The 27193-nt window shown below is 44.0% G+C and overlaps 2 gene segments (V, D, J or C); one reads left to right on the plus strand and one right to left on the minus strand.

The window, feature by feature from the left end:
• Positions 1-27193, minus strand: part of LOC137348552 (Ig heavy chain C region, secreted form-like) — a 703592-nt gene that overhangs the window by 420082 nt on the left and 256317 nt on the right.
• LOC137348972 (T cell receptor alpha variable 21-like) lies at positions 15528-17768 on the plus strand. The segment is given in 3 exon segments: positions 15528-15598; positions 15762-16125; positions 17510-17768. Coding segments are annotated over 3 exon segments (501 nt in total).

Here is a 27193-nt window from a genome sequence, read left to right on the forward strand (position 1 = left end):
CTGTGGTACAGAGGGATCTGCGTGGCCTTGTACATTAATCACAAAAGGTTAGCATGCAGGTACAGCAAGTATTTAGGGAGGCAAATAGAATGTTGGCATTTATTGTAAGAGGATGGAGTTTAAAAGCAGGGATGTCTTGCTAAAGCTGTACAGCGCATTGGTGAGACCGTACCTAGAGTACTGTGTACTGTTTTATACTGCTTTCTTAAGGAGGCATGTAGTTGCATTGGCAGAAGTTCAGAGGAGGTACACTAGGCTCATTCCTGAGATGGCGGGCTTGCCTTCTGAAGAAAGGGTGAGAAGGTTGGACTTATACGTATTGGAGTGTAGAAGAATGAGAGGTGATCATATTGAAACAAGTAAGATTCTGAAGGTGCTAGAGAGGATAAATGCTGAGACGATGTTTCCCCTCGTGGGGAAATCTAGAACGAGGGACCCAGTTTCAAAATAAGGGAGCTTCCATTTAAGACGGAGATGAGGAGAAATTTCTTCTCCCACAGGATCGTAAATCTTTGGAATTCTCCACACCAGAGAGCAGTGGAAGCGGGATCATTGAATATACTTAAGGCCGAGATAAAGGGAGTAACGGGATATGGGGAGTTGGCAGGAAAATTGAGTTAAGGCCCAGATCAGAGCAACCATGATCTTACTGAATGGGAGAGCAGACTCGTGGGGCCGAATGGCTGATAGTTGCACCTATTTCTTATGTTTCTATGATACCATCTGCCTGAACTCACAGAATATCACCCCAAGGGATCCTCCCTCCCTGTTCCATTCCTTCTGATACCATCTCTCTGAACTCCCTGACACCATCCCTGGGATCTTCTCACCCTGCTTCATCCCTCTGATTCCATCTCCCGGAGCTACTTACCATCACTCCAGGGATCCGCCAGTGACCTTCACGCCTTCACTACCTGAACCTTCTCTTCACTTCCTTTACCGTCTCATCAGATTCTTTCAGAGCCTCCCGGCCACGGGTACATCTGATCAGAGCCAAATATCTTCTGACATTTTCTTTCAATGCGGAGCTGCTTTTTATCTAAACTCCTGGAGTTCAGGCGTGAGGTCTCATGTGGTTGAATATCACATCCGGTTAAGGGAGGAAATAATTAACGGCTGTTTTGAAGGGTTCGGAATGATACTTGGGAATGGGTTGCGTTGATTATTGAACACTTACTGTGCCCCAATATCTCTGCCCCCACCATCATTCAGAGCAGCCCTGCACTCTCAGCTATATTCATCTTTAGCAGCCTTCGCTCTCTCTGTCCTTTCCTCAGCCTCGGACATTCTCACCGGTTGCAAGGCGCCTTTAAGATGTCAATTACTGACCCCCTTGGGTCACAGTCCTGTGTCAGGGGTCACGGAAGCTAAGCGGAGGCGGGAGACGTCCCGTGACCCCTGACATGATTCAATTGGGGAAATAGCCAATCACAGTGCTGTGACCTAAGAACAGTATTGTGTCGTCATTTGCTGGCAGAAAAGCGGGCGACCGCCATGTTTATGTGACGTCCCACACTACTCATGTTTGCCGTTTATTTAAAAGAAAAATTCAGTTTTGAAAGAGAAACCGGTTTCAGTTTCCATCAAAGCAACCGCTCGCGCTTAATCTGTAAAATTGAAAGCTTGGCCCGAGTGAATATAAAAGACGGTTGTGGATGTGCGCATGTGTGGTCCGGTCTCGCAAAGTGCAACGTGGCTCGTGCCACAGACAGCAGTCTTTCCAGCGTCTGCTCCCTAGGTTGTCGCTCACGACAGACTTGAAAATGAGGTTACAACCTCGTGAAGCTACAAAACACGACTACATGCATGCTATGGAACAAAAGCAGCATGCGATGGCCAGAGCGAAGCAATCTCACAATGAACGGATCAGATCAAAGCTCTGCAGTCCTCCCAGATCTAGTAATCTATAGTGGTGGACAATTGAACAACTAACCAGAGGAGGAAGCTTCCAAAACACCTTCATCCTCAATGATGGGGCAGCTCAGCACGTCAGTGCAAAAGACAAGGCTGAGATAGTTATAGCCATCTTCAGCCAGAAGTGCTGAGTAGATGATCTATCTCAGCCTCCACCTGAGGTTCCCAGCATCAAAGAAGCCAGTCTTCAGCTAATTCGATTCACTCCACATGATACTAAGAAATGGCTGAAGGTAATTGATACAGAACACTCTATGGGCCCTGACAACATTCCAGCTGTAGCACTAAAGACTTGTGCTCCAGAACTAGCTGCAACTCCAGCAAAGCTCTTCCTTTACAGCTGCAACAGTGGCATCTATCCTACAATATGGAAACTAGCCGAGGTCCGTCCTGCGCACAAAATGCAGGACAAATCCAATCCGACCAATTACTTCCCATCAGTCTAATCTCGATCATCAGCAAACTGATGGAGGTGTCATTGACAATGCTATCAAGTGGCACTTACTCAGCAATACTCACCGATGCTCAGTTTGGGACATTCAGTTACAGACCTTATTACAGCCTTGGTGTAAACATGGACAAAACAGTTGACTTCCAGGTGTGAAGTGAGAATGGCTGCTTTTGACATCAAGCCAGCATTTGACCATGTGTGGCATCAAGTAGACCTCACAAAATTAAAGTCAACGGGAATCTGTGGAAAACTCTCCACTAGCTGCAGTCATACCTGGCACAAAGGAAGATGGTTGTTTTTGTTGAAGGGTAATCAACTCACCCCCAGTGCATTATTGCAGGAGTTGCCCAGTCCTGGGGCGAACAATCTTCAGCTACTTCATCAATGACCTTCTCTCCATCATAAGATTAGAGTGTGAATGTTCGCTGATGTTTTCACAGTGGTCAGTGCGATTCAAGTCTCCTCAGATACTGAAGCAGTCCATGCCCGCAAGCAGCAAGACCTGGACAACGTTCAGGCTTGGGCTCATAAGTGCAAGTAAAATTCGCAACACTTAATTTACAGGCAATGACCATCTCCAACAATAAAGAATCTAACCATCTTCCCTTGACGTTCAATATTGTGGCTGCATGAGCAGATCCGAGGCTGGGAATTCTGTGGCGAGTAATTCACATCCTGACTCCCCAAATCTGGCCACCATCTATAAGAAACAAGTAAGCAGTATGATAGAATGCTCTCTGATTGCCTGGATAAGCGTAGTTCCAACAGCACTTAAAAAGCTCAACCCTTTCCAGGACAAAGCAGCCCACTTGATCGGCACTCCATGCATCACCTTATACATTTAATCTCTCCACCAACAGCACACAATGGCAGCAGAGTGTACCATCTACAACATGCACTGCAGCAACTCGCCAAGATTCCGTCAATAGCACCTTCCAAACCTGCGATTTCTACCACCTAGAAGAACAAGGGCAGCAGACGCATGGGAGCACCACCAACTGCAAGTTCCTCTCCAAGGCCGAACACCATCCTGACTTGCAAATATTTCACTTTTGTCAGAAACCAAGACCTCCCTCCTTAACAGCACTGTGGGCGTAGCTACACCACACGGACAGCAGTGGTTCATGAAGTTTCTGGCCGCAACCTTCTCAAGGACAATTAGGGATGGGCAGCCAATGTTGGTCTGGCCAGAGACTCTGCACATTCCGTGGAAGAATTAAAACAAAACAGACTGCGGGTGCCCTGTTGAGCGGAGAGAGTCTCTGAGCCGATTGGGGACAAAATCCGGGACCTCACAGGAGGTGGTGACCGCTCATCAAGCAAACACGGATTGAACCAAAGAAATGGAAAGCAACTCTACTGCTCCCTGTGGAGGAGTAAAGGGATTTGGTAGTCCAGGTACTTTCCAGATAATTCCAATTTATCGTCAGCAATAAAACACCATCCGGTCACAAAATAATCGATACAATTGTCTGCATGTCTGTCTGTTTATGGCACATTGAAGTACCATTTTGAACGGACGAATTTTTATCCTTCTTCGCCAGACTATACAATGACATTTGATTAATGCAAAAACACTGATTCCGACAGTTCACTGACTGAGTTAACCGTGCCATCATACCTGTAATTTACTCTTGCTGTAAATACACCGCCGTGTGCGGTGTCACCACACCGAAGTATTTCATGTAACCATTAAACTGGCGGCTCTGCAAGTTTTGTCCAAAGGTGTGGCGCTGGAGCGCCATCCAGTGGCGCCAGGCGGTAAATGTAATCCTGACTGAAAAGTTTGTATCCTCAATTCATCAATGATTGCTCCATGGTCATGTTCAACTATTATTATATTAGAGTACTACAGTTGTCATTGTTTTATTTGTAATATTTCATTAACTGCTGCCATTTTATTGTTTTGCTGTTGCTACCGTTGCTATTTTATGTTAATTCTAAGATTTCTTGTCTCAATTTTCGGGTATGCCCAAGTCACTAACGTATTAGATGTTCATTTGCATAAATTAGATAGATTTCACGTTAATAATTCCACAATTCATCTGATTAGACTTTTAATTTCGTAAGAATGGAAGTATTTCGGCCTCGAATCATCAAATACGGAGATAACCAACATTCAGTAACTGCATGACGCGAAGGTTATTAATATTTTACTATTGAGTTTTAATCTGTATGTTGAATCACGATATGTATGCAGACATATATCAATACAGAGTAAAGCTCCGTCTACCCTGCCCCATCAAACACTCCCAGGGCAGGTACAGCACGGACTAGATACAGAAGAAAAAAGAAAAAAGAACGGGTTAGATACAGAGTCACGCTCCCTCTATACCAGGGTTGTCCAACATACAGCCCGCCGGGCAGGATCTGGCCCGCCAAATGTTTCCATCTGACCTGAGGATGTAAACTGTACCCGGCCGTTCCTCATCCTTGCCAGGGGTCCATGACTGGTAACTTCAAAGAGGAGAACTTTCCAATTGGCTTTTTCTTCCAGACCGGCTTTAAAAAAAAATCGCAAGTCAGTTTCACAGCTGGCAGGTGTTGAGAGCCGCAACAGCAGTTCTCAACTTCGGCCAGATTCGGGGTTTTCCAGCGCCCTTTTAAAAATATGGTGGAACCCGTTGGAAAACGCTGAATCTCTTCGAATTTGTGAAACTTCTGTTCCCGCTCCCAGCACCTGCCAGCTGTGAAACTGACTTGCGATTTTTTTTTTAAAGAAAACTGATCAAAAGCAAAGCTCTTCTGCTGAACGTTACCCGCTGTCTGCAACTGTCAGACAGAGAAGGGGCGATGTCAAAGAGAGATGGGGGAGAGAGTGAGGGGGCAGAGAGAGTGTGGGAGAAATAAGAGAGAGGGCAGAGAGAGAGGCGGGCCAGAGAGAGAGGCGGGGCAGAGCGAGAAAGAGAGAGAGAGGGGAGACAGAGAGAGAGTGGGTGGGTCAGAAAGAGAAAGTGAAAGAGAGGCGATACAGGGAGAGAGACAGAGACAGGGAGAGAGAAAGCGAGGGGGAGAGGGAGAGGGAGTGTCAAAATCACTCCTGACAAATGGACAGCTATCCGGAAGATTCTGCAATAATACAAGTGTGCGGGCAAACATTGACTACTTTTGCAAGCCAACAAGTTGTCAGGAACCTCGCTAAATCAGAGCCAAACATAGTGACGAGAAAGTAAGTCAATAAATTAATCTTCTCATTTAAAGCTTCTTCACAAAGATGCACATTTGATGTTGTTTTGATTCAGAGTAAGATAAATATTTAATGCCTTTATCTTTACAAGATTGTTTCACAGGTCCCCATTTAACACAAAAATTGTCATGTGTCCCCCTGTCCCAGGCGAAAAGGTTGGGGAACCCTGCTCTACACTATCCCATCAAACACTCCTAGGGCAGGTACAGCACAGGTTAGATGCAGAGTAAATCTCCCTCTACACTGTCCCATCAAACACTCCCAGGACATGTACAGCACGGGGGTTAGATACAGAGTAAAGTTCTCTCTACACTGTCCCCTCAAACACTCTCAGGGCAGGTACAGCACGAGGTAATACACATAGGGGTTCTTCCCGTATCTGGTCCAATGATGCGCGAGAAGGTGAAAAATAAACATTTTGCAATAAGCAGTAAATATTATTTTATTTTATTAATAATAATGTCTCTGGTGGTGTATTTTACTCAATTGAATTGCCTTATTGCAGATTTTACTTATGTCACACTAGGTTCTGGAGAACGTGAACTGCTCCTCTTCTCACGTCCGTTACTCCACAGGTTCCTTATCGCTGAGCTTCAGCGTGTCGTATTGTATTTTAATATACCACAGCGCCTAACAGCCGAGCGGTGTTAACGGTGACAGTGGTGGAGACTTTCTCACTGTCCACAGATATTTTAAACCTTCCCTCAACTTTCTCATCTCTGAATGTGGAGACTGGGGAACTTCATCGGAGAACTGCCGGTACCAGAGTACAAGGACACCTGTAGTGAAAGTAACATTGTGATGAAGTGAAATGGTTTGTCCTTCGGTTCCTCGATGCACCGACATCGGGAATGTCTCTGAGTGACAGGGAACAGCTGTCAAAGCAAGAACAATAATTAACAGAATGATGCATAAAAAGGGGAATTGAATACTTTGTGATCGATACTGGCAAAATGGACATTTCCGTGCATTTCTCTATTGATCTATCTACATATTTGTCAGTCTATCTATTTATCCACATATCCATATTTATATCTAACTATACTTATTAATCTACCTTCCCCTCGCTCTTGTATTTATCCATCCATCCATCCATCCATCCATCCATCCATCCATCCATCTATCTATCTATCTATCTATCTATCTATCTATCTATCTATCTATCTATCTATCTATCTCGGTGTGTGATGTAGTGTTCCATGTCTGTCCATGTATTTACTCTGTATTTTTTGCAACCAAACAGAATATCTTAGTCAACATATTTCGAAGCACTGTTTCCGCAGTAACAACTAGAAGATGCTGTAACTTTGTCCAGATGGAAGTTAAATACAGGCCTGTAACATTTCTGACTATCACCGGATGTCTAAATGACTTGATTTGGGGTAAAGGTTAACGGTGCAGCGGAGATATGGCAGCAAACAAGATGTTGTGTAGCTGGATCCGCTCTTTACCTCACTGTGTCCCCATGGCACAGTGATACAGTCCGGCGTCCGGTCCAGTAACTGCCAGTACCACTTAATACAAACATTGCATCTGGTGGTGGCATCGCACCGGATTTGAACCGCTTGCCTCCTGCTCGGATTGGGACATCCCGCCCTCACCACGGACCCCTGTTAATAGAAACATGAAAAACTCTCAATAACTTTACTTTCCTACCCAGCCTTCTTAATTCGGAATAGCCGCATGAAAATAAAATAGTGAGTGTTCCAATTGGATGTATCGATATTTCAGGATGTTGGCTTTGAAATCACAGCATCTGTCTCATGCGTCACATTCAGACCCAGACTTGGATACATTTTGTGTTTGGCTGTAGGAGCATATGGCGCAGACTCAGTGTCCCTGGATCAGTCTGAGTTGACGATTCCGGAAGAACATTCCGTAATATTCAGCTACAGTTACTCCACATTTGACAGCTTTCTCTACTTTTATCGGTGCATCAATATTCCGGGTAAGCTCGGAGATATTTACTGAGGAGGTAGAACTCGGGGCAGGTAAATAATTCTCAAGATTTCCCAGTCCGGTTCTCTTTTCATTTGGACAAGGATAAAGACAGCAATACAACTGTTTGATATATAAACCTGGAAGTCTTCATTCTCCCTGAGCCCGGGATATAACTAACCCGCACATAAAGGCACCAAAGAACACTTAACGAAGCTGTAAGTGCTCGCTGAGGTTTTTGTGCAGGGTCTTGGCTTTTATCTGACGCTGTGCCTCACTGCACAGTAATAGAGCGCCCCGTTTTCCACACTCAGGTCGCTTATATTGAGATAACCGCTCCTTTTAGACTTATCAGCAGCCGCCAGATATTGTCCTGAGATTTCGTTTTCCTTCACTGCAACTAATTTGGTAATAATCCATCTTGGAGGCTGTGCCGGTTTCTGCCGATACCATTGCATGTAGTCAATATTCAGGGTTGTATATTCGCAAACTATCCGCACCGAACTCCCTTCTGACACGGTTATTTTCGCCGGAGACTGAGTTACTGGATCTGCAAATAGTCCGCCTGTGAACGTAGAGGAATAAAGAACAGGAGGTTAAATAGGAGCGGTGTAAAATTGTGACTATCAGTGTAAGTATATGTAATCTTCCATCTACCCGGCTGTCCATAATATGGATCTTTCTGATCGCAAATTACATTAAACGCGAGAACAAACTGTTAGCAGAAATCTGATAACCTGCTTTATTCAATCTAATCCAATACTTACTGTCCAACACAGCAGCCAGTATTATCAGAAACATGTCTGACTGCATCCCTCGCAATGAACTGGAATGGAATGAGCCAGAGATTGAAAAGCGGAGAGGGGTAACTCGGGACCTGTTCAGCTCATTGTTCCACCCACACACTACAGGAGGCGTCCCCATTGTGACCTCACTCCGGCAGCGATTCCTATTGGCTGAGGCGCTGGTATCACGTGACTTTGTAAGTCCCGTGCTTGAGTTTGGCGCCCTCTGTTGGAGGATTCTGATCAATCCGGTTTAGAATAGGGCCATTGAGTGGATTCAGGGTTTATTGTGTTACATACCAAAACACGAATGCCAGGCATTTTCTCCCAGAAAGCTAAATTGGAGCAGATTAAACCTATTCTTTATTGTTGTTAATGTTTATGCCACAAAGTGATGTTTAACCTTTCTAAATCATTGTTTAGACATCAGCTCGGGTTCTTTGTCCAATTCTGGGCACCACTATTTAGAAAGAATGTCAAGACATTGGAGAAAGTGCGGATGAAAGATACCAGAATGGTACCAGGGCTGAGGGACATTTATGTGAACAGACTAGAGAAACTGGGATTGTTTTCCTTATATCAAAGTAGCTCAAAATTATAAATGGTTTTTATAGAGATGCTCACAGGTAACTGTTACACTCAGCAGGAAATTTGGATAACCCAGCACCTGGATTTACGAGAATTTATTTTAAAAAGACAACGAAAAATAAGATTTTATTCATCACACTGCGATTTGTTAAAATCGGGAATGCACTGCCCTAAAGGGCGGCGGAAAAAGATTCAATATGAACTTTCAAAGGGAATTGTCTATAACTTGAAAAGAAAAGAAAAAGATGCCGGACTTTTTTGAAAACGCAGGGAGTGAAAGCTGAATTGGAGAGCTCCTTCAAAGAGGCACAGGTTAGATAGGCCGAATGGCTTCATTCCGTGCTCTAAGCTTCTAGTATTCGAGTCCGTTCACGTCCCTCCCACTCTGTTTGTTGCCAGTTAATTGAACAGTGAGCAGGTGCATGATGGCCACAGACTTCTGAAGCTTCAATCGTCACTATTTCCGCTCCGTCAGTTCCGAGTACAGCTGAGTGTCGCCGCACACTTCGCTTAATGTTGAGTCTGCGGTATCCCCGCCCACAGCTTCCGTTTGCTGCTCTCGCTCTGACCCAATTGTGTTATTGGAGCGATTGGTGCCGCTGGTCTATTCTTGTCATTGGTTGCATCAGCAGTGCAGTGGGACGGGGATCTGTATTTCTGTTCCGACAGAGACTTTCCTGCACTGCAGAGTTACAGATTCAGGAAGTATCATGGGGAACCGTCTCTCACCGCTTCTCATCATTATATCACTTCTCAGTAAAAATCCATTCTCCCCCTGACTGCTGTAACCCAGATATTATTGTTAGTAAAATAATAGTGATGGTGGTGATGATGGTTATATTGATCAATATGAAGCTGATGCTGATTGTTGCTGTTACTATTTTGTACTCTAAACTGGAAGAAACAGTGGAACAGCTGGTTCCTGAAATACCGGATGAAGAAGAAAGTAAGGTCACACTGACCTGCACCTTGAAAACAGGCGCTTATAATCCTTATTTGTACTGGTACGGTCAGCATCCTGGGCAGCCTCCACACTCCATACTTCGTCTCATTGGAAGGAATGTGCACGTGAACACCGATATCACTGATCAGTTTTCTTCTACGTTTAATAAAACTGCCAAGATTACCGAGCCAACGATCAGCAGCACCCTGATTTCTGACAGCGCCGTGTGTCTCTGTGCCATGAGCCCCGCACTGAGAGTTCCAGTGAGTGCTCAGCAGAGGGCGCTCTCCAACCGATAAACAAGCAATAATTCAAACCCCACAGTGAGAATCACAGAGACCTTTTAAAAACTGCAACAAATTATAAACCTCAACAACAAGTGAGGTCCACTTGCGCAGTTGTCTTGGTTTGTGATTATAACTTGCATTTATCATAAAAAATTAGCTTTACAATTCGATGTGTGACGCCTGATTCACCTTTTGTCTTTCGATTCCCTTTCCCTGCCTACTTATTCCTTATTACACTCTGTCTCCACACTTTACGCATAATTGCATATATTTCCTTCTTCCACGCTTTACTTTACAGATATTAACCTTGGCTAATTCTCTGTACCTTAATTCAGAACCACTTCAACCCAACTTCCCATATAGTCAATAAAATAAAAGCAAAATACTGCGGATGCTGAAAATCTGAAATAAAAACAGGAAATGCTGGAAATACTCAGCAGGTCTGGAGAGAGGAACACAGTTATCGTTTGAGGTCTGTTACCTTTGATCATTCAAGGTTGTTCCCTATCACAGACCTTCCCTTTTGTTCTTTACATCCTCCCACCTTTAGCTGCCTCTGTACTTGCACCTGTGACGGTTTCCAGTTCTGATGAAGGGTTACTGACCTGAAACGTTATCTCTGTTTCTTTCTCCAAATATGCATTTTATATGCTGAATATTTCCAGAATTTTCTATGTTGATCTTATACAAGGTACAGTTCCTGCCTTGTTCCAGTTAATAAGATCATTAATTTTGCTTAACCATCTGGAGATGTCCGAACTTCCTCCCCCAATATGGCTCCTGTACGATTTGATAACATAGGGGTGTTTTAAAGTGGGAACAGACTTGTCAGCACAACGTTTGTTATGAATCGACTTTATTGAGTTAAAGGTAGGAAAAGTTTGTTAAGTTCTCAACTAAAGCATAGTCACCAACTCAGGCAGTAATTAACAATCTAACACAGATACTACCCGTATTAGAGACTGAACGGCAGAGTGCACGACTTGCAGCTTTGGGCCCTCAAGCTTTTGGCTCTCTCTCTCTCTCTCTCGTAGTTTCTCTTGTCTCTTGTTGTTTATGTTTTTGCTTTTTTTGCCACGCAGTAGCAAGGACAGGGCTCATTTTATCCTGGCAGCTTTCCAGTTAACCCTCCCCTCTCCCAATCGGTGATTAATCTTGTATTAAAGGATGCCTTTCATAACCAACCAAGGATCGTTTTGTGATGGTTGCCAACCTTTCGGATTTATGCAAGCAGCACACAAAGGGGTCTTTGTGTTGACTACCGTATCTCAAGCTTTTACTTCTCGAGGATGCCAGATCTCACTACGAGACAAATCTACGCAGAAGCTGTTTTCACTGTCTGTTCTCACAGTCTCACACATTTGCTGCAAGTAAGAATTTTAAAACTTGACATAATCTCCCAGAATCCCGCTGCCTTGACATCTTGTCGAGACTGTGCCCTGTTCCCTAAGTTTTTCCACTTTATCATACTATTAAAAAAAAATGTCAGTTTATGATAATAAGTCATTTTTTAGTTTATAATAGCTAGATTTTAACAATTGGCATGCTAGTTAGTAACTTTTAGCAACCAAATAGACAGTTTGCAAGACAGACTGTCCTGATAGACAGCGAGCATCTAAAAAGAGATCTCTCAGTTAATTTAAACTGAAAGAAGCGAATTTGGATTGTTTATTTTTTACCTCTCAAAATTCTAAAAGTGAAGCCAGATTGATTCTTTTGAAAGTGGTTGCGAATTGTTGATCTGTTGTGTTCATCACTGGAAAGACTAAGAGTTTGCAACTTCAAATGCTGAACTGAATTACTAAATTCCTTTCGTCGGATTCATTGGACCCTGAAAGATTGCGAGTGGACTTTGAATCAGAGAAATGTTCGTCAGGAAACATTGCCCTTAAACGAAACAGTGGGTTTATTTCTCTTCCATTCTATCCGGAAATTTATTTCACACATTCATCACTTTCTGATGCGTAAGACGGATTTCTCGATATAGTCCTATAATTACCTTTTATACTTTGGATCCGTGTCCCCCAGTTTGACTCAACAGTTCAATTTAATGTCATATTGCGTGATGCATTTTCAATACATGAATTATCTGATATTTCTCTCGATGTCATTGCAGTCCGGCACTGCGATAGGGTGCTGGTTGAATCACTTGCACATCCCCCAGCAGCGGGCCACAAGGGTTGGGTTCTGTCTCCTTGGGGTGGATTCTTTCAAAAAAAGGAGGAAGGAATCGCTGTGATAGAATGTGAGGACAGCGAAACCGTTTCTCACAAACGGATCCTACATTGGTTGATAGGTAAATTGGCCATTAGAAATTGCCCCTAGTGTAGGTAGGTGGTAGGGAAAATATAAGGACAGGTGGGGATGTGGTAGAAATATGGAATTAGTGTAGGCTTTGTCTAAATGGGTGGTTGATGGTCAGCGTGGACTCGGTGGACCGAAGGGCCTGTTTCAGTGCTGTATCTCTAAAAAAAATGATAACACTGCTGACCCCACTGTTTCCGTTTGCAGCTCTCCTGCTGTTTATAGAGTATATGAATGATTTAGACGTGAATATAGGAGGTACGATCAGTAAGTTCACAGATGACACGAAAATTGGTGGTGTCGTAAATAGTGAGGAGGAAAGCCTTAGATTACAGGACGATATAGATGGGCTGGTAAGATGGGCAGAGCAGTAGCAAATGGAATTTAATCCTGAGAATTGTGAGGTGAGGCATTTTTGGGAGGACTAACAAGGTGAGGGAATATACAATGGATGGTACGACCCTAGGAAGTAGAGAGGGTCAGAGGGACCTTGGTGTACTTGTCCATAGATCACTGAAGGCAGCAGCACAGGTGGATAAGATGGTTAAGAAGGCATATGGTATATTTGCCTTTATTAGCCGAGGCATAGAATATAAGAGCAGGGAGGTTATGATGGAGCTGTACAAAACGCTAGTTAGGCCACAGCTGGAGTACTGAACAGTTCTGGGCACCACACTATAGGAAGGATGTGATTGCACTGGAGAGGGTGCAGCGAGATTCACCAGGATGTTGCCTGGGCTGGAGCATTTCAGCTATGACGACAGACTGGACAGGCTAGGGTTGTTTTCCTTACAGCAGAGAAGGATGGGGGGTATGGCGGGGGTGCTGATTGAGGTATACAAAATTATGAGGGGCATAAATAGAGTAGATAGGAAGAAACTTTTTCCCTTCGTGAAGGGGTCAATAACCAGGGGGCATAGATTTAATGTAAGGGGCAGGAGGTTTAAAGGGAATTGGAAGAATACTTTTTCCACTCAGAGGGAGGTTGGAATCTGGAACACACTGCCTGAAGAGGTGGTAGAGGCAGGAACCCTCACAACATTTAAAAAAGTATTTAGATGAGCACTTGAAACGCCATAGCATACAAGGCTACGGGCCAAGTGCTGGAAAATGGGATTAGAATAGTTAGGTGCTTGATGGCCGGCGCGGACACGATGGGCAGAAGGGTCTGTCTCTGTGCTGTATAATTCTATGACTCTATGACTCTCGCTCGGACCCACCTTCCTGCCTTGTAGTTTTGGAGCTGTTCCCTAATCTGTAATTCTGCTCCGACACAGGATTTCCCGGACTGCAGAGTTATAGAATCAGCTATCATCATGCGGAACTGTATCTATCTATTCTTCATAATTATATCACTTCTCCGTAAGTATGTTTCCAGTAAAAATCCATTCTCCGCTGACTGCTGTAACCCACATATTATTGTTTGTTAAAAGGATGGTGATGATGGTGAAAGTAGCTTAAACTCACTTCGCATTTTATTTTGTTTTCCGTCAAGTTTTGAACCGGAATATTAAACATCCGTGTGTTTGATCCTTTCCTGTTTGAATATGTTTTTCAGATCTGAATCATGGAGATTCAGTCACTCAGCCGCTGTCCTCAGGTGTTAAGACAGAAGGACAAGCGGTGACTTTAATCTGTACCTATAATACTACACGGGGCGGCAGCTATAATTTGTACTGGTATCGGCAACACCCAGACACACAACCTGAGTTTATTCTGATTAAATACACAAGTGGTTCTGAAGATAAAGCAAAGTTTGCCAAAATCTGCTTCTCTGCACAACTCGACAGCTTGGCAGAATTCACCAACTTAACCATCTCGGGGCTGCAGCTGACCGACACTGCAGTTTATTACTGCGCCCTGAGGTTCACACTGATGGAAACCAGGTAAATCCTCGTAGATAAACTCCCGTCGCTATGTAGATCGGAAGCTCCGCCAGCTGAAGTCCGTTATGACGGCGGTCAGGTGTGAAAATCGAAGGAAAATAATTATTTAGAGAATCTGTCATTTCTAATGTTCAATTACAATGTGAGCGACGCCTATCAGTAATGGTGGCATGAAACTATCAGCGATTGTCACACAAAAAAACATCTGCGGGACAGAGAGAGAGGAGGCAAAGAGAAAGGGAATAGAGGGAGAGGAGCAGAGAAAGAGAAGGGGGACAGAGAGAGAGAGTGATCAACATTACTCCTGACAGGATGACATCTATCCTGAATACTTCATATCGCTGCAACAAGAGTGCGGGCAAAAAATGACTACTTGTGCAAGCTAAAAAAAATGCCAGGAATCTCACTAAAACAGTGTCCAACATAGTGAAGAGAAAGTAGGTCAATGAATTAATCTTCTCATTTGAAACCTCTTCACAAAAATGCATATTTGTTGCTGTTTTGATTAATAGTAGGATTAATTTTAATACCTTTATGTTTCCGAAATTGTCTTAATGTGCACCCCCACCCCCACCCCGCCACCAACGCGTATAGATTGGACAATCCTGCTTCAGATGTTGACGGAGCTCTTGTCTCTGACTCTCCTTGGTAACACTATGCACTGAGCTCCACACTGCTACATGGGCCCAGTCCGTCCGTACAAAAGTCATCAATGGACTCTCACCTCCTCTCACTGAATCAGATCTGGGGCCTAGATTGTTTAGAGATTATAGAACGACAGCAAAACTAAAGACCAGTTTTTTTAGAATGACACATTTATGTATTGTGGACGCTATGTCATTCTGTGTAATATCACTCTTAATATCATATGGGGGTTTCCCATGGTCAGTGAGCAGCTCTTTTAATGGGAGCCTCAGGCAGTGATAGCAGAACCACGTTAACTATTTTTCCTCACTGCTCCACCTCACCCTGTTAAGGGCCAACATTGCATTTAATCCTCGTCCAGTTCCCTGTTGTTAGCAGAACAATTTCACTCATTTCCTGCTCCCCGCTCTGACCGAATGAATTGGAGAACAGAGGACCTGTGAGTTGATTGGGTGAATTGGAGAACAAAAGACTGAGCTGATTAGGCGTCAGCTGTTGACTTTTTCAAGAATGAACCAATCGGTAGAGAGACCGGAAGTTAATAAACATCATGCCAATTCCTGACTGAAACAATTACAGATTCAACCTGGTCTGTTCAAATCCACCATCTCTTCAAACATGTTGGTTGTTACTTTGTATGGATTCCTCACAGCTGCAGCTCTTTTAACTGGTAAAGTTTACAATTTACACAATCTTCCTCTTACAGGCATCATTGACATTCTTTTAGTTGCACTTTTTTTTCTCTATTTACAATGTGTTCCGGCCGCTGATGATATTAGTTAGAATAAAGTGATAATAAAAGCTTAAAGTTCTGTATTTCTAAATTTCTGCAGGTGTTAGTGGTGCAGACTCAGTCTCACAGGGGCCCGTTGCAGCGATGCAGTTTGATGGAGATTCGGTGACCATTAATTACAGCTATTCGACCACTGCTAATATATATTCCTTACAACTGTATCGTCAGGACTGGGATAAAGGCCCCACATTCCTCATCTCCATCCCTAACTACGGAGATGTTTCCAGAGCAGAGGGCGTGGGCAATCGGTTTTCCGCATCTCTCGACGCTTCGAAGAGTGAGGGGAATTTCACCATCCGCGACCTGCGGCTGTCTGACAGCGCGATGTATTACTGCGGGCTCAGAGACACAGTGACAGGAACCAGAGATAGCCTCGTACAAAAACACTGCCTCGGTGTGACAAGGTGAAAGGAGAAGCGGGCAGAGTGGGGTGAAACGCAAAGTTTCAGTATTGATCACAGGGGAGTGTTAGTTTCAAAACAGCCAAACCAACAAACTGTCCAACTAACAACACAGCACAGAAATAATGTTTATCATTAATATCATAATCTTGGAGTTGATTTCACAATAAGATGTCTGATTGGACTGTTCTTCCAATCTCGGTTTATTTCCTGGTCATCTTAAATTTTAATCTTAGTGAAACAAATATAAAACTAGTACTCATTATGCGCCAGAGTCGCAATCAGACCCGGCGCTTCAGTTGGCTGGAAATGAACTGAAAAGGCGGGTTGCATTTAGTCACTACTTAATAGACCATAGAGCACAAACCTTCAGAACAATGAAATCTCCTCTGAGCTGGGAAGCCGTGAGACTCGGGGCCTAAACTGTGCCGGAAGCCCGGGGTGCTGACTGCACCAGTTGAGAATATTTTCTGAGTCTGTAACTCCGCAGTGCGAGAGCTCTGTCCGAGCAGAAATACAAAGCCCCGTCCCACTGCACCTACTGATCCAACCAATATCAAACAGAGAACAGCAATCTCTCCAGTAACACAGGGTAGGCAAGGCGGGGCAGAGCGAGAACAGCAAACGGAAGCTGTGGAAGGGGCTACAGCAGAAGCAAATCGAGTAAATTCAAAACTCTGTGGAAGGACAGATGTTGCACGGCGCCGCTCAGCTGCACTGCGAGCTGATGCAGCGGAAATGGCGATGGTTCCATCTCTAGATACCTGTGGCTGAACAGCTACTGCTCACTGATCAAGGGATTGGGCGCGAAAAGAAGGCATTGTACAACATCAGAAATAAAGAGGGATTTAGTCATTATTAATGTCGATATTTGCAACACATCCTTTCATACATGATGCAAAAGCTCTGAATCCGTTCATTCGAAACCAGATGGAACAGAATCCGCCAGCAGAGGGCGCCAGACGCAAGTATGGTCATTTTAAATTCAAGTGATGCCAGCGTCAGCGCCAATAGGAGTCGCAGTCTGAGTGAGGTCACAATGGGGCCGCCCCCTGTAGTGTGTGGGTGGAACAATGGGCTGAACAGGCCCCGGTTTACCTCTCCCCTTCTCAATCTCCGGCTCATTCCATTCCAATTCACTGCGAGGGATTCAGTCAGGTGTGTTTCCAATAATACTGGCGCTCTATTGGACAGTAAGTACTGAATTAGATTAGACAACAGAGGTTAGCGAATTGATCCAAAGAGTTTGTGAAGGAACATACTACAATTATCACTCAGAAATCTCCATATAATGGTTAGCTAGGTAGATGGGAGTTTACACGTACTCACACAGGTAGACTTATGTTTGGGTCGATCCTGTTTAACAGCCTATTTCCGATCTTCACAGACGGACTATGGGGAGAGAGACTCATGCAATTATCGGTGACAATACTGTGTCAGGACCGGGGAAAGGGAAGAGTTCCGTGCAATGAAATTGCGAATATTCAGCCGCGGTTTTCAACAACATGCAATGCTGTCGGTAGAAACCGGCACAGCCTCCATGCTAGATAACGAGCAAAGTAGCAGCACTGAAGGGAGACGAAATCTATGTGTGAAGGACAGGACAGCCTCTTACTGTGCACGAACGGACAGCATCAAAAAAGACAAAGGCCTCATACAAAATGCTCAGCGGCTATTTACCGCTGCTTCGAGTCTGGATGGTAACAGTTAACCGGCCTTTGGTGAGTTGTTATCGGAGTGCCGACGCAACCGTTTCTGTCTCTTTACCAATAATCTGTAGCACAAACACTTCACAACGAATCTCAAATGGGAATATCGACCCACAAAATCACAGAATCGCAGAATCGTTTCAGTACAGAAGAAGGCCATTCGGGCCACCGGCTGTCCGAATGAGCAATACATCTAATGCCATTTCCCAGCCTTCTACACGTAAGCCTGCACATTCCTCCTTTTCAGACAACTATCTAATTCCCTTTTGAATGCTTCAATCGAACCTGCCTCCACCAAACTATCAGGCAATGCATTCCAGATCCTAACCACATGCTGTGAATAAGTTTTTCCTCATGTCGCCATTGCTTCTTTTGCCAATTATAGATCACAAGAACACACAAGAAATAGGAGCAGAAGTAGACCATATGGCCCATTGAGCCTGCTCCGCCATTCAATATGATCACGGCTGATCTTGGGCTTCAATTCACTTTTCTGTTCCTTCCCCATATCCCTTGATTCCCTGCGAGACCAAAATCTATCTATCTATCCCAGCCTTAAATGTATTCAATGATGGAGCATCCACAACCCTCTGGGGTAGAGAATTCCAAAGATTCACAACCCTTTGAATGAAGTAATTTCTCCTCATCTCAGTCCTGAATGATTGGCCCCTTATCCTGAGACTATGTCCCCGTGTTTTAGATTCCCTGACCAGTGGGAACAATCAGCTTCTACCCTATCCAGCCCTTTCAGAATCTTGTATGTCTCAATTAGATCGCCTCTCATTCTTCTAAACTTCAGAGAATATAGGCCCAATTTACTCAGCATCTCATCATAGAACAAACCCCTCATCCCAGGGACCAATTTCGTAAATCTTCGATGCACTGCCTCCAGTGCAAGTATATCCTTTATTAAATGTGGAGACCAAAACGGCACACAGTATTCCAGGTACGGTATCACCAAAGCCCTGCACAATTTAAATAAGACTTCTTTATTCCTGTACTCCAATCCCCTTGCAACAAAGGCCAACATGCCATTTGCCTTCCTAATAGCCTGCTGCACCTGCCTGTTAACTTTGTGCGTTCCTTGTACGAGTTCCCCCAAGTCCCTCTGAACAGCAACACTTTCCAGTTGTACACTTTTTAAAAAATATTCTGCTTTTCTATTTTTACTACCAAAGTGAACAACTTCATACTTCCCTACATTATACTCCATTTGCCATCTTGTTGCCCACTCACTTAACCTGTCTATATTTCTTTGCAGCCTCTCTATATCCTCCCTGCAGCTTACCTTTCCACTGAGCTTTGTATCATCAGCAAACTTAGATACATTACTTTCTGTCTCTTCATCCAAGTCGTTAATATAGATTGCAAATAGCTGAGACCCCAGCACTGAGCCTTGCGGCACCCCACTATTCACTGTCTGCCAACCAGACAATGCCCCATTTATGCCCACTCTCTGCTTTCTGTCTGTTCACCAATCTTCTATCCATTCCAATATATTACTCCCAACACCATGAACCCTCATCTTGCCTATTAATCTTTTATGTGGCACCTTATCAAATGCCTTTTGAAAATCCAGGTATATGACATCTACTCGTTCCCATTTATCTGCCCTACTAGTTACATCCTCAAAAAACTCTAATAAATTTATCAAACAGGATCTCCCTTTAGTAAAACCATGCTGACTTGTTCTAATCATACTCTGCTTTTCCAAGTACAATGTTAAGACTTCTTTAATAATAGTTTCCAGCATCTTCTCATCGACTGATGTTAGGCTAGCTGGTCTGTAGTTCCCTGCTTTCTCTCTACCTCCTTTCTTGAAAAGTGGTGTAACATTTCCCAATTTCCAATATGATGGGACCATTCCTGAAACTAAGGAATTCTGGAAAATCATAGCCAGTGCAACCACTATCTCTGCAGTTATCTCTTTTAGAACACCAGGATATAGACCATCTAGTCTCGGGAACTAGTTAGAATTTAGTCCCTCAAGTTTCTCCAATACTTTCTCTCGACTGATATCAATATCCTTAATCTCCTCACTCTTTTGAGCCCCTAGATTTGGTATGGAACTTGTGTCTTCTACTGTGAAGACAGACACGCTCAATGCCTTTGCCATTTCCTCATTCCCCATGATGATTTCTCCTGTATCAGCCTCTAAAGGACCAACGTTTACTTTAGCTGCTCTCTTCCTTTTTATGTACTTATAAAAGCTCATACAATCGGTTTTTATATTGCTGGATAGTTTACTCTCATATTCTACTTTATTCCCCCTTTATCAACTTTTTGGTAGCCCTTTGATGGTTTTTAAAATATTCCAATCCTCAGACTGCTACTTTTTTTGCAACATTGTAAGCCTCTTCTTTTAGTCTAATACTCTCCTTACCTTCCTGAGTGAGCCGCAGATGGGTCTTCTTTGACGAGTTTTTGTTTTTGAACGGAATGTACTTTTGTTGAACCATTTGAATTGTTTTTAAATGTTTCCTACTGTTCATTTACCGCCATACCTTCCAGTCTATTTACCCAATTAACCTTAGCCAGTTCTCATACCTTCATAATTGGCTTTGTTTAAATTTAGGATTCTTGTTTGTGATTGAACTATATCACTTTCAAACTTAACATGAAATTCAATGGTATTATGATCGCTATTTCCCAGTGGACCTTTTACTATGATATTGCTTATTAATCTTGCTTCATTGCACAATACGAGATCTAAGATAGCTTTATCCCTAGTCGGTTCTACAACGTATTTCTCCAAGAAACTGTCATGAAAGCGTCCCGCAAATTCATTTTCTAGACCACTGTTGCCAACTTGATTGTCCCAGTCTATACACAGATTAAAGTCCCTCACAATTAATACATGAACTTCTTTCCATGCTCCAATAATTTTCAGTTTAATGTTCTGTCCAATAATATAACAACTGTTAGGGACCTGTAAAATACTCCCACCAGTGTTTTCTGACTCCTGCCCTTCCTAATTTCCACCCAAACTGAGTCTACTTCATGATCTCTGAGGCCAGATCTCTTCTTATTAATTTCTTTATGCCATCCTTTACTATCAGGGCTACGCCTCCTCCTTTGTCATTCTGTCTGTCTCTCCGAAATATTGCGTACCCTGGAATATTCATTTTCCAACCTTGTTCTCTTTGTAACCACGTCTTGGTAATGGCAATTAGATCTGGATCATTCGTGCCACTAGTTCATCTATCTTATTACAGAGGCTTCGTGCATTCAGATAAAGGATCGTTTCATTTTTTACCTCTATTCCCTGCAATGATCTTATTTGCCAATGTACAACTTTTGTTAAATTCTCTGTCCCTTCCTGTCCCATTCTTTTGGGAGTTACCCACATCACAATGCTGCTCCAATAACCTGAGCTCTCTCTTTGAATTTCTAAATTTCCTTTAACCCAACCCCCACCTCCCTCACCCACCTCCCTCACCCACCTTCACCCCCACCCCCACCCCCACCCCCACCCCCACCCCCATACCCCGTCCCGTTAGTTGAAACCCCCCTCATTAAATCTGTGCCCTCTTGTTCTCCATCCTTTCATAGAATGGGAACAGTTTGTTCCTATCTACTCTGTCCAGGCCCCTCATGATTTTGAATACCTCTATCAAATCTCCTCTCAGCCTTCTCTTCTCTAAAGTTTCAACTTTTCCAATCTATCCTCATTACTGAAGTTCCTCTTCCCTGGAACCATTCTAGTGAATATTTTCTGCACTCCCTACAATCCCTTCACATCTTTTCTAAAGTGCCATGCCCAGAATTGGACGCAATACTCCAGGGGAGGCCAAACTAGTCTCATATAAGTTCAGTATAACCTCCTTGTTCTTGTAATTGATGCCTCTATTAATAAAGGTCAAGATACTATATGCTTTATTAACTGCTCTTTCAACATGTCCTGCCACCTTCAGTGACCTATGCACATATACACCTAGGTCGCTCTGCTCTGAAACTCCTCTAGAGTTGTACCATTTATTTTATATTGTCTCTCCATGTTCTTCCTACCAAAATGAATCACTTCACATTTCTCCGCATTGAACTTCATCTGCCACTTACCCCGCCCATTCCACCAAATTGTCTAAGTTCTTATAAGTTCTGTACTATCCTCCTCATAGTTCACAATGCTTCCAAGTTTCGTATCATCCACAAATTTTGGAACTGTGCCTTGTACACAAATGTTTAGGTCATTCAATGTTAAACAGCCCGTGTAAGGCCAGGTTACCAGGAATACACTCAATCAGTCATTGTTTATAATTATTTCCCAATAGTGCAAGATGAACTTTACATTCACCGTCTTTCTGTCTATTATTCATCTTTTTGTACAATTATATCGCATCTACGTAGAGGCACAGGTTAATCAAAGAAAGTCAGCACGGATTTGTTAAGGGATGATCTTGTTTGATCAACTTGATCAAATTTTTTGAAGAACAAGGAAGTTAGACGAGGGTAGTGCAGTTGACGTGGTCTACATGGATTTCAGTAAGGCTTTTGACAAGGTCCCCCCTGGCAGACTGGTAAAAAATAAAATCCCATGTGATCCAGGGAATTGCAGCAAGGTGGATACAGAATTGCTCAGTGGCAGGAAACAAAGAGTTGCCGTCTGCCTTAGCGACTGGAGGGCTGTTTCCAGTGGCGTTCCACAGGACTCAGTACTGGGTCCCCTGCTTTTTGTGTTGTATATTAATGATTTGGACGGAAATGTAGGGGGCATGATCAAGAAGTTTGCATATGATAGAAAGATTGGCCGTGTGGTAAATAGAGAGGAGGATAGCTGTATCCTGCAGGAAGATATTGATGGTCTGGTCAGATGGGCAGAAAAGTGGCAAATGGAATTCAACTTGGAGAAGTGTGAGGTGATGCACTTGGGGAGGTCAAACAAAGCAAAGGAATACACGATTAATGGGAAAATATTCAGAAGTGTAAAGGAAGTAAGGGACCTTGGAGTGAAAGCCCACAGATTCCAGAAGGTAGCAGGACAGGTCGATAAGGTGGTGAAGAAGGCATATGGAATCCTTTCCTTTATTAGCTGAGGTAGAGAATATAGGAGCAGTGAGGTTATGCTGGAACTGTATAACTCATTGGTTAGGCAACAACTTGAGTACTGTGTGCAGTTCTGGTCACCTAGTTACAGAATGGATGTAGTTGCACTAGAGAGGGAATAGAGGAGATTTCCGAGAATGTTGCCAGGACTGGAAAAATCCAGCTACGAGGAAAGATTGGATAGGCTGGTCTCATTCTCCTTGGAACAGAGAAAGCTGAGGGAGATCTGATTGAAACGTACACCATTTTGAGGGCCCTGGATAGAGTGGATATTCACCGTAGCAGAGAGGTCAGTGACGAGGAGGCATAGATTTAAGGTGATTGGTCGAAAAATTAGAGGGGAGATGAGGAAAAATCTTTTCACCCAGAGCGTGATGATGGGCTGAAATTCACTGCCTGAAAGGGTAGCTGAGGCAGAGACCCTCAACCCATTCAAAAGGAGTCTGGATAGGCACCTCAAGTGCCGTAATCTGCAGGGCGATGGACCAAATGCTGCAAGGTGGGATTAGAATAGGTGGATCGCTTTTCGGCCGCCACAGACACGATGGGCCAAGTGGCCTCTTTCTGTGCCTTAAACTTTCTGTGATTCTGTGTATATATATATATATATATTTATATATAAATATACATACATATACACAAACACACGCACAGTATATATACCTGAGAGAGATTGACTACCACATACATACAGAACACTTCGATCAATTCCTGGGGACTCTCTCTACCTTCTCACAAATCTTGTGTGGGAAACACCCTTCCTGTCCAAAAATGGATTCACAAAATGGAATTGGATACACACTTGAAAATGAGAATTTTACAGGGCTATGGGGGAAAGCGCAGTGCAGTGACGATGATCAAATAGCGGCACGGAATCGATGGAGCGAATGGCCTCCTCCATTACTGTAGGATTATATGAAATGTGCTCAAAGGGGAATTTAAAAGGAGGCTAGGTGGCGACATTGACCGAGAAAAACTGGCATCATTCATGCTCTGACCAATTGTGTCACTGGATCGATTTCCCATAGATTCGGGGTCCTTATTTGTGATTAAAAATCATTTATTGTCCTGGGTAACTCGAGGGGACGCTCAGTACTGTCTATGTAAAATGCCACTGCTACACACAATTAAACAAATAACTGAGAGGGGAAATCATTTCCCTGCTCACTGAATAACGTGAATCGAAAATCCTTCCACAACGGTTTCCTCTGGGTCCTCTCTAAATTAACCTTAAATATGTTCTTTGCCATTAAACTGTTGGAAAAAATAAAGAATTTACAATTTCGCTGGAAATGATGACATGACATTGTCACAAACGGATATGACATGACTACAGGGTCAGTTCCCTTCCTGTCCCTGTCACAGGGTTAAATAGGTCAGCTTGCTCCGATGCTGGTGTCAGTTTTTGCCACAGAAGAGGAGTCGATGCTCACGTTGTGACTTGCGGGCAGTGATGTGTTTTCCTATTTATTTCAGCGTGGCTTTAGCCCTCTCTATGCGGTGTAAGCAGATGTGCAATATGCGAACAAAAAACACTGATAGGTCCGGTTAGTGGGGCGGCTATTTGTAAATTTTCAATATCTGCTCCAGCTGGCAGCGTTTGCGGCGATTCTGTGCATCAAGACTATTTGACCAGGACGGTGAGGGAAGGAGAAGTGGTGACGCTGAATTGTAGTTTTACAGCAGCAAATACAAGCCCTTACCTTGTCTGGGACCGGCAGCTTCCCGGCTGGGCTCCGTTAAACTTGTTGCTTGTCATCCAAAATGGCATCCTCATAGCCGAATTCGCCAAGGACCGTTTTACAGCAGTGCAGAGCACGGAGGAGAACACTGTTCAACAGAGAATTTCTGCGGCGGAGCTGTCAGATGGCGTCGTGTATTCCTGCGCTCTGACACCCACAGCTGCACAGCTCCGTGTTCGCCCTGTACAAAAACTTCAGAAAACTGTTAACTGGAAACCTAAGTGGCCGCACCACCCGCTGTGATGGTCTGAATAGGATAGTTATTCTTTGGACAGAGTGTTCCCAGCGAACAGCTCCCATCAGCCCTCAGATTTCATTTACTCGATAATGAGGAATCGACAGGCGAAAACCTGCCAAGGTTTAATAGTCCAACTTACCGGGTAATTGATATTAAATTGCAAGTTGCCCCTATTCACTGTCCATGCATTTTCCCGTGCTGTTTGGTTTATCACTATCACAGAGAGACCGGGGGAACCTTCCCCTTGTGTCTCTTCAGCAGGTTACTCAAATCTGACTCTTGTCAACTAGCTCAGTGTGTTTAGTGATAGTGAAATAAACTGAACATCATCTACATTCAACATCTGTCTGTATTTCTCTGAGACGACTTTCATAGAACATAGAACATAGAACAGTACAGCACAGTACAGGCCCTTCAGCCCACGATGTTGTGCCGACCCTTTAACCTACTCTAAGATCAAACTACCTACATACCCTTCATTCTAATAGACTTTCCTCAGGTCAAGCAAATATAAAACTTTCTCTCAGATCAATTCGAGATCAATCTGTCTCTCTCTGCTCAATTCGAGATTCATCTGTCCACGTTTATTAGTCTTTCGCTCTGATGAGCAGAATGCGACTTCAGTGCCTCAATTCTCTGAAATAAACACGGACTTGCGGTCAAGGAAGTGACAGCACACCACCCAGAACCGATCCTTTCAGCTTTTTTTTAATCAAGATGCACTGCAGCAACGCACCAAGTCTCCTTTGACAGCACCTTCCAAACCCGCGACCTCTACCACCTCGAAGGACAAGAGCAACAGATGTATGGAAACATCACCACCTGCAAGTTCCCCTCCGAGTCACACACCATCCTGACTTGGAACTATATCGCCGTTCTTTTACTGTCACTGGGTCAAAATCCTTGAACTCCCTTCCTAACAGTACTGTGGGTGTACCTGCCCCACATGGACTGCAGCGGTTCAAGAAGGCAGCTCACCACCACCTTCTCAAGGGCAATTAGGGATGGGCAATAAATGCTGGCATAGCCAGTGACGCCCACATCCCATGAATGAATAAAAAACTATCCCAGTTAATATTGGGGAAGTTGAAGTCCCCTACTATTATTACCGTATTATTTTCACATCTCTCAGAGATTTGCCCACATATTTGCTCCTCTATCTCTTCTTGACTGTTTGGAGGCCTGTAGTAGACATCCAGCCAAGTGATTGCCCCCTTTTTGTTTTTACGTTCTACCCAAATGGCCTCATCTGAGGAACCTTCTAAGATATCATCCCTCCTTACTGCAGTAATTGACTCCTTGATCAACAGTGCACTGCCACCTCCTGTTTTATCCCCTCCCCTGTCGGGTCTGAGGATTCTATACCCTGCAATGTTGAGCTGCCAGTCCTGTCCCTCCCTCAGCCATGTCTCTGTGATAGCAATAATGTCATATTCCCATGTGCTAATCAACGCCCTCAATTCAGTGCCTTACTAGTAAGACTCTTTGCGTTAAAATAGATGCAATCCAACCTTGCATTTTCCCTTGTGCCTTACCAGGTCTACATTTGCTCTGCCTTCCCAGCAAGGATGCTTGTCCCATTCCGTTTCTGGTGCAACCCATCCAACTTGTACATGTCCCATCATTGCCGGAAACAGACCCAGTGATCCAGGAAACTAAAGCCCTCCCTGCATATCTCCTCAGCCACGCATTCATCTGCTCTATCCTCCTATTTCAAAACTCACTAGCACGTGGCACTGGGAGTAATCCAGAGATTACAACCTTAGAGGTCCTGCTTTTTAATCTGCTACCTAGCTCCCTAAAGTCTTGTTGCAGGACCGCATCCCTTTTTCTACCTATGTTGTTGCTACCAATATGTACCAGGACCTCTGGCTGCTCACCCTCCCCCTTCAGAATGTCCTGCAGCCACTACGTGACATCCTTGATCCTAGCACCAGGGAGGCAACATACCATCCTTGAGTCACGTTTGTGGCCACAGAAACGCCTATCTGTACTCCTTACGATAGAATCCCCTATCACTATAGCTCTTCCACTCCTTTTCGCCCCTGCTGTGCAGAAGAGCCGTCCTTGGTGTCACGGATCTGGCTGTTGCTGCTTTCCCCTGGGAGGTCATCCCCCCCAACAGTATCCAAAGCGGTATATCTATTTGAGAGGGGGATGACCACAGAGGACTCCTGTACTACCTGCCTGCGCCTACTACTCCGCCTGGTGGTCACCCATCACTTTTCTGCCTGTGCTGCCATTACCTGCGGTGTGACCACCTCACTAAACGTGCTATCCACGATATCCTCAGCATCGCGGATGCTCCACAGTGAATCCACCCACAGCTCTAGCTCCGT

The sequence above is a fragment of the Heterodontus francisci genome, chromosome 34, assembly GCF_036365525.1.
Source record: "Heterodontus francisci isolate sHetFra1 chromosome 34, sHetFra1.hap1, whole genome shotgun sequence".
Classification (NCBI taxonomy): domain Eukaryota; kingdom Metazoa; phylum Chordata; class Chondrichthyes; order Heterodontiformes; family Heterodontidae; genus Heterodontus; species Heterodontus francisci.